A 13,414-nucleotide genomic window follows, 5' to 3' on the forward strand; every position below is an offset into this window, starting at 1 on the left:
CTGTTAATTGGCATAATTATGCCAATAACCCCAGGCTCCATCTAGATAGAAAGGAACACAAGGCTTTTCCCAGAAGGGCAGAGACAGAGTAATAATACCTCTTTAGCCTGAGATAAACACAATTCTTCCTCCTTGGATACCAGGCAGCATCTTCCCTTGCCATGAGGACAAGTTCAGCTCTTACCTTACCCTTTGCATGGAGACGGGCTTCATGATGAGCTGAGGTCTTCATGAAGCTGAGGGGTTGTGTCCGTACTGGCAGTGTGCCCTCAGCCCCAGCTGTATGCAAGGATGGCTCCAGGCCTTGTGCTGGGCTCAGCTCCTTCTGTGACTCCGTCCATAGCTGTCTGTCTGTACCCCCTGCTAGAAGCAGGCCCACTGAAGGGATTCACTTCTTATGCTCACTGTGAGGTCCAGCCAAGATGTGTTGATCGCATTCCAGACCGTCAGCGCCTGTCAGCGCTTGGATGCTCGCAGCTCCCCGTTGTTTTGCTATTCGTGCTGAGCAAGCCTGTGTCTGGCTTAGCACAGAGGATCGCTTCCGTCACTGCAGGGCTCTGCAGCCTTGTCTGGAACGTCTCTGTGTTGTGACGGCTGCCAGTCATCGCAGCTAAATCTCATTGTTATTTGCTGTACCTCCAGCTTGGCCTCACCACACAACTCATGCTGAACCCACTGCACTTCTTTCCCTCTGCGATACGAAGGCAGCCTGTTCCCAAACCCGAGGTTCTCCTCCAACTGCGCTATGGGGTAACGTTACACCTCATAACCACCCAGACCGACGGAACACGCTTCTCCCCGCGGGGCTCACCGCACGGAGCCGGGCACGCGGGCGGTCCGCAGGTTCCCGCCACCGGCTGGGGGGCGGGTCCTCGCGGGGCGGGGGCGGGGCCCCTAAGCAGAGGGCCCGCCTACCAGCCGGGAGCGGGCGCGCATGCGCAGTGCGCCGGCCGTTACCTGTCAGCGGAGGCGGCGGGATGGAGGGGCTCATCCCGCTCGTCAACCGGCTGCAGGACGCCTTCGCGGCGCTGGGCCAGAACTGCCTGCTCGACCTGCCGCAGATCGCGGTGGTGGGAGGGCAGAGTGCCGGCAAGAGCTCCGTGCTGGAGAACTGCGTCTCCAGGTGAGACGGCGGCCGCCCTCTCCCCAGCCCTCCCGTCCCCTTAGCGGCTGCGCGCGCCCCTCCCAACGGTCGCTAACGGTCGCCTCTTCGCGCGCCCCCCGCGGCGCCGCCCCGGCAGGTTGTGTGGGGCGAAGCGGTCGTCGCGGTTCCAGGTTCCAGGCTGGGGGTTTCCCCGGCAGGAACGCGCTCGATGCCCGCATCGCCTGAAAGGCTGGCGGTGCGGCCGGCGGGCGCCGCTTATGAACGCAGTGAGCGGGAACTCCTCGTGCCGCTCCCGGGTTTCTGCTGCGCTGGGCATGCGGGCTCCTCAAGCGAGGCGTTATGGCGGAGAGGAAAGGCCTCTGTGTGTTTGTGGGGAACGAGGAGGTTCTGGTCCCTGTCACGAAGCCTCGTCTGCGCTGACACCTGCCTGGGAGCAAAGGTCGGTGTGATGATGGCTGTGGGCTGCCGGCTGCCTCTGAGTCTCGCTGTGCTGCTGGAAGGATGAGCTGCTACTTGGTACTGGGAGCTGCTTCTCACTGCTGCCCTGCCAGAGGGCTCTGCTTCGCGTGAGCTGCAGGCAGAGCTCGTGTGAGTGCAGCGTGCTCCTGCTCACCAACCCAGGAGTCGCAGTATCACAGAATATCCTGAATTGAAAGGGACCCCTAAGGGTCATTGAGTCCAAGCCCGGCCAGAGCAAAAGGTGAAAGTGAAAAGTTGGTGCTGCCCTGTCCCATCTGAAAGGAGGCTGGAACCTACTGCACTGAATAGGCCATCTAGCAAGAATTAGGAAGCAAAGCTAAGGACAGTGACCTTTTTCACCTGCATAGTTGCTTGCTGTGCACCCTGCAGGCACTGCCAGACTCTTCCAAGAGGAGTTCACAGCAGCCTATGAAGCACTGGGGGGTGTTTCTGTCGTGCTGCAGTCTGGAGTAGTTCAACCTTGCTCATGTTGTAGTCCTGTGCAGTAACATTCAGAGACCAGAATCACCCAATCTGTTGTACCTCCATACCTGTAAGCTTGAAGTCTTTTGCAAAAGTAAATATCAAAAAGCCTTACTTCAAACCTATTTCCATGAGGTTTAAATATATATGTTTTACTCTTGCCTTTTCTCCGTGCTGGGTGAGCACGTGTGGTCAGCAGATGTGCAGTTACTTGCTAAGCTGTGAGAACTTGATTGTGAACCCTCAGAACCAGATGGGCAAGTATCTGTGAGACTGAAGAGCATTTCTGGTTGGCAAATCAGCAGGTAAAATGCAGTTTTTAGTTAGAAAATTCCAGTATTTCCATGATAATAAAGCTCTTATCTGGAAAACAAGTTTATTGTATCTGTGTGTGTCTTAATATGGCTGGTTAAGGTAGCATGCCACTGTAGAGACGTGCTGTGCTCATTTATTTTTGTTTGTGGTGCATTGCCTATGACGTGCTCAACCACAGTGCAAACACTAATAGTAACACAATTCTCATAGAAATTGTCATCAAAATAGAGCAGTCCAGCATCACTCTGATGTTTGAGCTTTAGCTCTCGTGCATTATTTTTTTCATCATGTAAACTGTTATTGTTAGTGGGTTTTGAAATCTTAGCCTTTAGAGAGACAGCTGAGAAGCTCTCTCAAGAGTGGCTGCAGTTGGTGGCAGGAGGGCACAGGGGTTGGTAGGGTTCTGAACTCTGGGAGCAGGTTGGTTTTTCTCAGCAGCCTGCAGCCACTGGGCTGACGTGCTGGTTTCAGAGCCCTTTGCTTGTGATCTTGTGAAGGACTTAAAGATGACTTTATTTTCCCATACATACAGAGAAAACATTTACTTGCTTGCAGGTGGTATTGGAGTTGCATTTTCCTTATGCAGCCTCACTCTGCATTTCCAGCATCTGGTTAATGTCCCGCAGGTCTGACTGACCTCAGTGCTTGCATGCAGCAGAGTTCGGTGTGTTTGCCTCTGCAGGAATTGTGTGACAGCCAGAGCCATGCATTTCCTCGAGATTGGTTTGGGACAAGGCTGCAGCAGGGCAGCATCAAGGCTCCCAGTATGGCAATTAGTGCTACTATTTGGGTTCACATCCTTTCACGTATTTAGAGAGTTTACTCATCGTTTATTTCTCCTCTGTGTGCAATGAGGTCTTCCTTTTTTTGGTAGTTAAGGAACTCTGTTTGAAGTCCTTGGATGTTATGTTGGGATGAAAATAAGAGACTCAGGAGAACAGCAGAGGACAGCAGCATTTACACTTACATGTTAGTCCTTCACGTGCTCCTAACTGGAGCTCGTGGTGCTTGTTGGAGGAAATGGTATTGTCTGAAGAGTAGAGGAAGAACAAATGTTCATACTGCCTGCTTCTGTGCAACAAAAGCAAATGTGCCCATACAGTGCTGGGGCAGTGCTTAAAGCCAAGCTGGTGGGAGAGAGCCTGAGAAGCACAAAGGGAATCCAAGCTCCAGCCCCTCAGTGGGAGCAGGGTACAGGATTGTGACCTGATGTGTTGTTTGTGCTTGTTAAGAGACTTGCTTTTGGTGATAACAAGGTTATTTATAAGGAAATTAGGATCAGGAAGCAATTCTTGGGAATTCTATCTGGGTTGAGAGTTTCCCTATTATTTCACACGTCAAGATGGGCTTCCAAGATCGCTTGCCACATCTGCACCTTTGCTTATCTTGTCAGGGCCTCTTTCTGCAGATTTTCATCAGAGCCTCATTTAATTCTTACAGATAGTGAGGAATTAATAATTAGATTTCAAAGCTGAAAGCTCTTTACTTCCTTCCCTGCCTAATGTAATATAAAATGGATGTGGCCGAATAATTGTTTTATAAGAGACGTGAAGTCCTGATTGTAAGCCTGTCAGTCACAGTCACACAACTGCTTTCATTTGAAGAGCCCGAGGTCTGCTTTTGTCATACAGCTTTGCAGCTTTTTGATCTCAGTCGCTTTGGATAATCTTAGGGCCCCTACGCCGTGTGCAGCTATTTGTTATGAAATGTGTACCACTTTCTGCCTTTTGCATTGCCGTTCTTCGTGTGCTCAGCTCATTCCTGTGCCTTTTGATGGTGAATGTGAAATGCTGAGGCATTAAGGGAAGAGAAGGAGGCTTCAATCCAGCCACTGGAGCAGAGCGTTTCTCCCAGCAGGCATCCTGGGGAGATGGCTTACATGGCTGCAGATATTTTATTCTTTCGGTTTTCTGTCATTGACAGAAGCACTTCTTTTTACAGGAAATTCACCTCTTACATGAAACAGGCACAGAAAAGCCAAGCGGCAGGAGATGCAGGCATCTCCGTGGTGCTCTGCGTTCTTTTTTTAATCTTAAGGACCTTCTGGAAATGAGAAGCAACCCCTCCTTTTCCTGACTAATTAAGCCATTGTACGGCTGCATTGATGGTATTAGTGTAGCTATCAAAACACTCTGGTGTGCTGAAAGCAAGGATTGTTTCTGGGGATTCCATTAAATGGAAACAGTAGCAAATGAGACAGTGGCTCCTTTTGGTTCCTTCCCCAAATTCTTTTATAGATGTAAAGGTTGTTAAACAAACGTGGTATTTAGAAGTGATGTAGATGGCCTAGTTTTGTCCTTAAATAAAAATCTAATGTGAATTGAATGTTCAGTTTTATCCCAGGTCCTGAGAATTGGTATGTGCCAAGTAAAATAAATGTGCGGTTAAAACAGGCGTGCAAACAAAGATGCTAATCAGTTTTTTCAAATGTAAGGTAAGAATTTGTTTTTAAATATGAGTTGAGGACCCATGTCTCTTATTTCTGGCACTTAAATTTTGTTATTAACACATTTAGTCTGTTTTTAAAAGAAGCTGTGCTCAGTAATGGGGCAGAGCATTGGGAGCCCTGGCTCACATCCTGGTGTTTAAGTTCAGCTTATCAAGTGCTTTACAGAGATGCTAGTCAGTAATTCTTACTTCTGCTGAAAAGTGTACCTGGGAGATATGCATGGTCTTAATACACAAATAGATAAATGCATGTTAGCAGTGTGATTGTTTGCACGTGCACCTGCAGACATAGGGAGTGAACTGCTACAGGTTACAGGAGGATGCTGTGCTTTTCTTTGCCTCTCGTTTATGGTGTGACCTCATGCCTTTTTAAGTGTTACCCACGCCTGTATCCTCACGCATGTGCCTCAAGTCTCTACTCTGGAGGTAGGTTTATGATTTGGATTTTAAAAAAATTAATTTATTTTTAACTTCCGTCTATTTTTAAAGGAAAATGTGAGCTTATAATCTTTATCTCTGTATGGAATAACTGCAACTGTAGTCTAAAGCTTGCTGTGACACATTTTTCTGCTTCGTGGGATGGCTGCTTTAGATACCATATGACACTAAAGCAGGACATTGGGTTCTGCTTGCAGTAGCTGAGATGTAGCAGGGTTCTGAAGGGCCCCTTGCCAGTGTTCTGTTTAGTCCTTCAGAGAGATCACATTGTGCTTTGGCATCCGTCTGTTAATCATGGAACAAACTGATATTTTTCTGAAGGATTCACACATTTCCTGCATAACCTCTGCCTAGATTGCAAGCACTGAGGGGCAGAATCCATTTTTGCTTTCTCTGTTTTTTTAAACAGTGCATGACAAAGCAAGGCCTTTTGGTGACTGTGAACTCCCCTTGCTCACTGTCCTCATGTGCAGAGACTTACAGGGAGGCTCTTTAATGCTGTGTATCTGCAGTGTAAATATGCTGAGAGCAGGAAGCGAGCATTATTTAAGTGTGACCTTGCATCTTTTTTCTTCAGCAAGTTGCAGTAAGACGAACAAGGCAGCATTATTGAACTTGAGAGGAGCAAATCCCATTTAACTGCATGCTGGGCTTTGATGTACTGCCAAGTACTGTTGTCTGTGATAGCCTCTGGGATGCAAAGGAGACTGTAGCTGGAGATAAGAGAAGTTTTCAACCAAGGCATCTAGCGATAATGTCAGCTTTTGTAATTTGTTTGAGAAAGTCATGCTTAAATCAATACCTAGCAGAGTATTTCTGCATCTCCTAACTTCTGTGCAAGCTTCTATCCTTCAAAGATGTAGGAGTTCTACTACTTGCTGTAACACAGCTAGATTTCTGCCTTCACAGCTGATAAAATCAAAGCTGGATTCCTCTTAAGCATTTGGTACCTTGCTTCCTGTGTAGTTGCCTACAAATCTACATGTGTATTCATTTATGTGGGATGCACTAAAATGACCTGCGTGTAGATTCACCTGCAGAGAACAGGCAGGGCTCTGTGGCAAGCACAAGAACAACTGGAAGGTACCTGCAGGCTCTTCCAGCTGAGCTGGGAACTGCTGAAGGCACTTGTAACATCAACCATAGAGGCAGTGTTGTGCTCTGATGTGCTCACCTGTTCTTTGGTTCAGGTGGACAGAAGGTCCCCAGAGCCCATTGTTTCTGGGAAGTTGCTCCCCACTACCATCTCTTACCGTTGTTTTTCTGACTATAAATTCAGTTTATGCTACAGTTTCCTTTGTGTTCTCCCTCCATATATTTTTGGAAGGAGCAGAAAAACTGAATTTAGGTGCGTTTCAGCTTTGCAGAAGGATCTTTGATGGTTTGTCTAGTGCGAAGACAGCTTCACGTTTTCACACGTTCATCACAAAAGAGAGAAATGCACTGTCACAGTGTATCTGGAGAGTCAGAGGTTTTGCCCTTGGTCTTTGTGATACATCGTAGCTGACTGCATTCTGTACCTCTGCTTAATGGCTCAGTGTTGATGTATCTGAGATCAGCACGCCGATTTGGGAGGAAAGACCGGAGCTTGTTTTGTCTGAATTTTGATGACAGCACTGAGATTTGCAGTATCCAAGAGTTTTGTCATGACGAGGTGATCCAGAGGTGAGTTGTGTGCTAAATGTGCGTCCTTACAAAGTGGGTAGCTTCATGCAGCTGGGAGCACATCGCCTGCTGCCTGATCCTCACAGCCAGCACGTTTTTGTTTGTCTGATTTTGTGGTAGAGGAAAATCTTCCTCAAATATTTCTTTAGAAGAAAAAGAAACAACAGCCAACAGCATAGTTAATAGTGTTTGGCAGCTATAAGTTCAAAAAAAGAAAAGCAGCCCGACAACTCGCCTGGTGTTTATGCACTGACAACAATTTGAGGTGAGGAAGGAACGTCTGCTGTTCATTTCTTGTATTGAAATACCAAATCTCACTGCATTAGTATGCGTCCTGAGAATGGATGGGCTTTCATGCACTAACAGCATATGTAAATTAACCTTTTCCTAAAAGCAGGCACATCTTATTAGGGAGAATACGGTTGTCCTGAGAGGTCTGCTTTACTCTTTTCAACATGAAATTCTAAGAATTGCTGGGGTTTTGTTTGTTCTGTGGTTTCTCCCCCCGCCCCCCGGCTTGGAATTGATGGAGAGCACCACTGGGCAGGAAATAGTGGGAGCTTTTGTTGAATCTTAAAAGAGAGAGGAAAAGGGGCATTTTCACAAATGGAATTAGGATGATGCAGCAAAGTTTTGGATGTCTGCCAGGGAGGACAGATGCATCGAGCATACAGTGCCTTGTCTACGAGACTGCACAGTGGCAGCTTCCTGATCTGTTCATACAGCCAGCCCACAGCCCGGCATAATCACTGCAAACAGAGCACTGTTCAGCTCAGCGCTCGCGTGTGTTTGCCTGGCAACTCTTCATAGCTGAGTATGGCAAATTTTCAGCCCCTATGAACGCTACTGAGGCTTCACAACATTTTATTACATAGTAGATTATATTTTTAAGTAGTAGAAAGCACGTTCTTTTTATTTGCTACTGTGAACAAGCTTGTCTTTTTCTGTGCAGAACTGCAATGTAAGGTACTCTCATTGCTGTCAAAACATCATGTTGGGATAATGTGATAGTCGGTACCTTCTGTCCAGTTATGTTTAATGGAAAACTTCACCACAGGGGCTGGGATCCCAGAATCTGACTCCTGAGTTGTGTGGGCTGCAATGTGTGGTTCCTGCTCCTGGGTGTTGGAGTGCATCTCGATGCAGCAATTTAACTGATTTCTCAGCTTACCTTGAGAGAATGCCTGCTACAAACATACTTAAGAGATCCCTAACTAAGCACTGAAGTCTGCTGGTAGAGATGGCAGCATCTATGTTGTGTGGTTTACAAAAAGTCCCTGCAGGGACTGCTATAAATCTGTAAGAACTATTACAGCCAAGGTCATTACATGTCCGCAGCCTCTTAATGCATTTAGCCTGCCTAGCAGGTAGGTGTCATTGTTCTTCAATAAGGAGGCTTAATTATTCTGCACATCTTTATGTAAGCCCCATTAAGTTGGCTGAGATTTTGCATCATTGAATGACGCTGTGGGAGATTCCCTTGATTGACAGACAGGCCAAAACAGAAGAGCATTTACTATTCTGTAACTAATGAGAGGAGGTGAGGGATCAAGTGGTTGCTGATAAGAAGAATTGGTCTCTGGACTTTGAGTTAATGAGGAAGAACACATATAACCAAATACCAGTGTGAGGTGAAAGTGATGTATGCTGCTCAATTACCAAATAAGAGTGGCTTGTGGTTCAGAATACCAAAGCACAACAGAGGAACTGCCTTGCAGCTTCTAGAACTTGAAAGGTTTCCCTGTACTGTTTGTAGTGCTGTTTGAAGGGCAGGGGAGCTGTGCTTCCAGAGCCACTGGGGAACAATAAATACAGCGATGTCCAGTGCAGGTTTTCAGATGGACACTTTTAGCATTAAGAGTTCTTTAGTTATAAATTAACTGGGTTTGGTTTGTGGATTTGAAAAAGTGAGCCTGAGGAAAGATGCTAAGTTATTAATGGGTCTCCAGTAGTGTTCCACTGGGCCATGCTTTGTTGTTGTGTTGTGAAGCACTGTGCTTCGAGGCTAAAATGTGATAAATGCCAGAAAATGAAAGCGATTTGTGGTACTGCAGTGCAACGCATGTTTGTTGCAGACACAGGAGGTGCTTGGCATGCGCTCGTACGTTGGTGTTCACCATCAAGTGCTGCCTTCCTGGGCGTGAGAGACCAGTGCTCCTGGAGTGCCCGGCTGGAGCTGTGTGGAACAATGAATGTGTGCTGGAGAACTGCCCGGGAAAACTGTTGACTTCTGACCTGATTGCTTCCTATTGCAATTAAAGCTGCGTTGTAGTTCTGGCAAACCTTGGCAATAAAGGTCTAATAATTGTCATTTTCCTTCATCCTTTGGTTTCCTGAATCCCCCTTGTGTTTTGTAGGAATTCACTGTATTGCTATCAGTGTGAGCTCAGCACTTACCCTGTACAGTACTGACCACTTGTCGAAGTGCAGGGCTTTGCACAGTACTGCACTGCCAGAGTAGAACGGACTGAAGTTGTTCTTTTGAAATGACAATCAAGTTTGAAGTGGTGATGCATCATCAGTCTTCACCTTGTGTTGCACAGCCTGGGGGCTTTCTTGCATTTTTTTCCTTTGATATAATGACTGCTGCTAGTATGCCAGAGAGCTGCTAAATGAAAACCATTCTCTGACCTGGAGAGCCCCCTGTACCACATAATACCTGTTTTGCTTTGTATTTTGATATATGTTTTTCTTTGTGAGCTGTAGTTCTGCTTTGTAACCAGACAAGCTCATTGAGCAGAGTCCTGCCTAGTTTGCTTTGCAGCACCGTGCTGTGGCTTCAGCTCTTTCTGAACATATACAAGGGTGATCCCATCTCTCGTGTGGGATCCTTCCCATTAATGAATGGTCCAGTTTCAGCTCATTTGTTCCTTGAGCATTAGTCGGAGAGACAGAGATGGAAACTTTGTTTTTACTCAACAGTGAACTACTGCCAGAAAGACCAGACCTCAAAGTGTTGTGTCATTGTGAACCAGTAATGTACTGATATGGCCATTTAGGAACAGGCTTTGTGTCCTGTGACATTGGTTTATGGCAAGTCAAATTCAGACTAATGTCTGTTGTCCTTGCTCATTAAATAAAAGTTTTAGTAGATATGCTTGTCCTGTTCTCTGATATTGGAAATGAACAGTAATAGATGCTGAAGACAGTACAGTTGTGCAGCAAGACGTGAGTAATTGTAAAGCATTTACAGTAAAAACTACTTGGCCATAAAAATAATAGTTGTCCTTAAAAATATTTGATGATATTCCAACAGATGAGTATGTTCTAAGGCTGCTGAGTTACTGAGGTGATGCTCTTGAATGCTTGGCTGCTGGTATCTCAGTTGTTTTGGGCGAATGGTCACATTGTGCTGCTGGTCTGCAAAGCTTCACGTCAGAGCAGAGCTGCTGCTGAGCTGGCATATGTGCTGCCAGCAGAGGAGCTTTTGCTGAAAACAATGAGAATAGAGGTATAAAGGTAGCTCAATTCTTGTGGTGGGATGCCTGTCTTTTAAAGGAAAAAGCTTTTGTTCCCAGTTTTATTCTTGTTTCCTGCACCTTGTCATTTTAATGCATTCTTGCATTTGTGCACGGAGATGCTCATGGCTCGCCCCACAGAGCACCCTGTTCTCTCCCTTGCTGGTGTTTTCACCCACACGTTCTCAGGAACATCTTTGATTTCCTGGATGAATTTCTGAAACCACAGAAAAATTTCTTTCTTTTCTTTTCATCACAGGCTTCACCTGTGATGGGATTGTTCTGCCAAGATCTGTAGGCAGAAGGCTGGGAAAAGCAGCTATCTGCAAACTGCCCTCTGCTTCAGTGTTAAGGGCACAGCAGGATGTTAAGGGGCATCATCTGTTGGTCTGATGAGACCTTTGTGTCTTGGCTGTCTTCAGTCCTGTAGTATTTGCTGCCTCTTTTTTGCTTTTAAGAAACATTGTATTTTGCAGATGTTTGGGGGGAAAGTGGGGGTTTGGGGCCATTCTTAATACATCGCTGGTTGTTTTTTTTCTGCACTGCTAATGAACCCTGTGGAGAATGCTCTCTAAATTGAGGGGATGGGGAAGCACCTGCATCCTGTCCTGTAGGTTTCAAAGCAGGATTTCTGCAGGAGCAGTACTACGGCATTTCATGTGATTCCCCTACTGCTGGAGTTGGAAGGTAGTACTATGTTGCTTTTCCTTAAAAAAGAAGATATGGTTTAACTTGTAGTTTAACTTGAAGATAGCTTTAACTTGTTTAACTTCCACAGTAGGAAGGGTTACTGAATGCAGTCTGTTGTTACAGTTAGAGAGGGTTTTATCAAATGCAGCCTACTGTGAGCATGGAAAGAGAGTGTTCTGAAGGTTGTTGGCCTATGCTTCTTTGTAATTTTGCTGCTGATGGAAGGTCAGTGTTGTACAACTAGGAATTGTGTGAGTGCAGTGTTCTTTATCTCTGGATGTGCTTAGTATGAAAACTGATCAGTATTTTTAACCTTTAACTCTCTCAAGAAGGATTTTGGGGCCTTGTATGGTGTTGCAGACTGCCCTGGTTTGTTCTGACTGGTCAGCTTGTCCTGAATAGTGATTCCTTTTGGCTTCTTAATGGAGAAAAAAAGATTAAAGAATTCAAGTCTGAAATTATCATCTTGGTAGGTGTTCTCTGCAGCCTGGGTTACTGTGACTTCAGTACATAAAGAGAAAGGAATATGTTTTTCTTAAAATGTTCTCATCTTCACCACAAGAATATATCAGTAGCTGGCACTTGGCAGTGAGACAGGCATCTCTCAGGAGGTAAGGAAGTTGTAGCAGACCTTTTGAAACCTTTGATATCCCTTTAAGCTACTTCTTTGATCCTTTTGCTGTCTCAAGTGTTGCAAAACATTACAGCAGGTACAGATCAGTACATGTAATGCTTTTTGCATTATCTTTGCTTTAAAGAGTGTGTATTTGTATGACTCTATTCTCTACATCTTCAAGTGGGGTATAGGATGGGGACATGTTTATTTAGAGACCCCAGGAAATGTGGGCATGGCTTCAGGTCCTCTGTCTGCATTGTGACTTGTAAGGTGTTCTATATGATGATTGTGAGGAAATAGAATTGGTAATTAATGTTTGCTACATATTTGTCCTATTGATCTATTGCTATCTCTAATCAAAATGAACAGCCCAAATTCGTATTACAGTTTGCGTACAGCAACCCTCCACTTCCATTGCAGCTCAAAGGTTCCAAATTAGTTCAATACCTTACGTAACTGGACAGTCCTTTCTGGGTTGTGACTTCTGTTTTATTCATGTTTCTAGGGATTTTCTTCCACGAGGTTCTGGGATTGTAACAAGACGACCATTGGTGTTGCAGCTTGTCACTGCCAAAACAGGTAACCTCTCTTTCTTCTGAGTTCGCTGCCTGGACAAAATGCTGTTGAGTACTTTGGCGGGAGGAAATTAAAAATCCAGGAAAATTAATCAATGCAAAGAAAGGTGCAACTGCACTGCCTGGAACAAGGGCCAGCTGCTTCAGAATTGCATGCTCAAGGCCACCTAAGCTCATTGTCCTGTCTGGTAAAATAATGCAACCTCAATCCTAGAGAACATAGTCAATTTGATCCAAGATCAAACTTGTGGCAGAGGAGAAAAGAGTTATTACAAGCAAATTGATTCACAAGTTAATTTTGATGTTGCGTTGCTTAATGAGCTCTGCAGTTGTATTAGTTATAACACATCAAGATTAAGGTACTTCTGTCTTCAACCCTTGCTCCAGTGCACATGGATTTGGTTTCATGCAGCTTGTTTTCATGACTTGTCTTTTTAGGTTGCACTCACTGCACTAAGTAGAGCAGAAGGTAGACTTTGTGAGAATGAGGCTCCTGTGTATTTGTCTGGTCAAAAATGAAAATACTGCATGTATACCACTGAGCTATGTGAGATATTGGGACCTTTCATCAGAACTCACCACTTGGGACTCTTCCAAGTGACGTGGCATCTGCTGTCAAGTAGCTCCATTCTCTGGCATGTTTAAAACCTGTTTCCTGTTTTTCTCTCTCTCTCTTTTTTTTTTTTTTTTTTTCCATGCTAAACAACATAAGCAATAAAATCACTGGTTTTCTGTTGACATCTTCTGAGACGAGTGAAAAGAGATTACATCCAAAGTAGGATTTAAGAAGAAATTCTCTTTAAATTGTGATACACTGTGAAGCTGGGGAAGAAACAAAGTTGAAACTGTCTGCAGGACTTGAGTCTGTCTCTATGTGTGAGATGTCATTTTAAGTTTTTGGGTGCATTTTTTCTCTAAAATGTCCCTGTGTCATTCAGCAGGAAGGTAGGCTTCAGTCTGCCTGCACTCTAAATTTTTCTCTGGCTTACTGCTTGTAAAACACGTTCAATATTTCAATACATTTAAGAAATTTTCTTTAATTATATACTATGAAAGTGAACGGAAAGATTGTAGAATCTAGTATTTCTGTATGCCCAACTTATACCTCAGGGATTTAAAGTATGTAATGTGTACTTGTAGTGTTTTATACGTAGTAGAAGAT

At 45.0% G+C, this 13,414-nt stretch overlaps 1 protein-coding gene across 9 annotated transcripts in view; it reads left to right on the forward strand.

Moving 5' to 3' along the window:
- The first annotated feature begins 961 nt into the window (after positions 1-961).
- The window catches only part of DNM3 (dynamin 3), a 167,029-nt gene continuing 154,576 nt past the window's right edge, over positions 962-13,414 (forward strand). For 8 of the 9 annotated variants that reach the window (XR_006179285.1, XM_042873023.1, XM_042873024.1 and 5 more), the window contains exons 1-2: positions 962-1,123; positions 12,183-12,256. Coding sequence is in view for 8 of the 9 variants with exons in the window: in XM_042873023.1 (XP_042728957.1) it covers positions 978-1,123; positions 12,183-12,256 (220 nt within the window). In the remaining variant the exon portion in view is untranslated. Of the gene's footprint in view, positions 1,124-11,211; positions 11,287-12,182; positions 12,257-13,414 lie in introns of those variants that run through there. The other variant, XM_042873025.1, reaches the window with a different exon arrangement.

The sequence above is a fragment of the Lagopus leucura genome, unplaced genomic scaffold (assembly GCF_019238085.1).
Source record: "Lagopus leucura isolate 7727_CA_CO unplaced genomic scaffold, USGS_WTPT01 Super-Scaffold_100009, whole genome shotgun sequence".
NCBI lineage: Eukaryota > Metazoa > Chordata > Aves > Galliformes > Phasianidae > Lagopus > Lagopus leucura.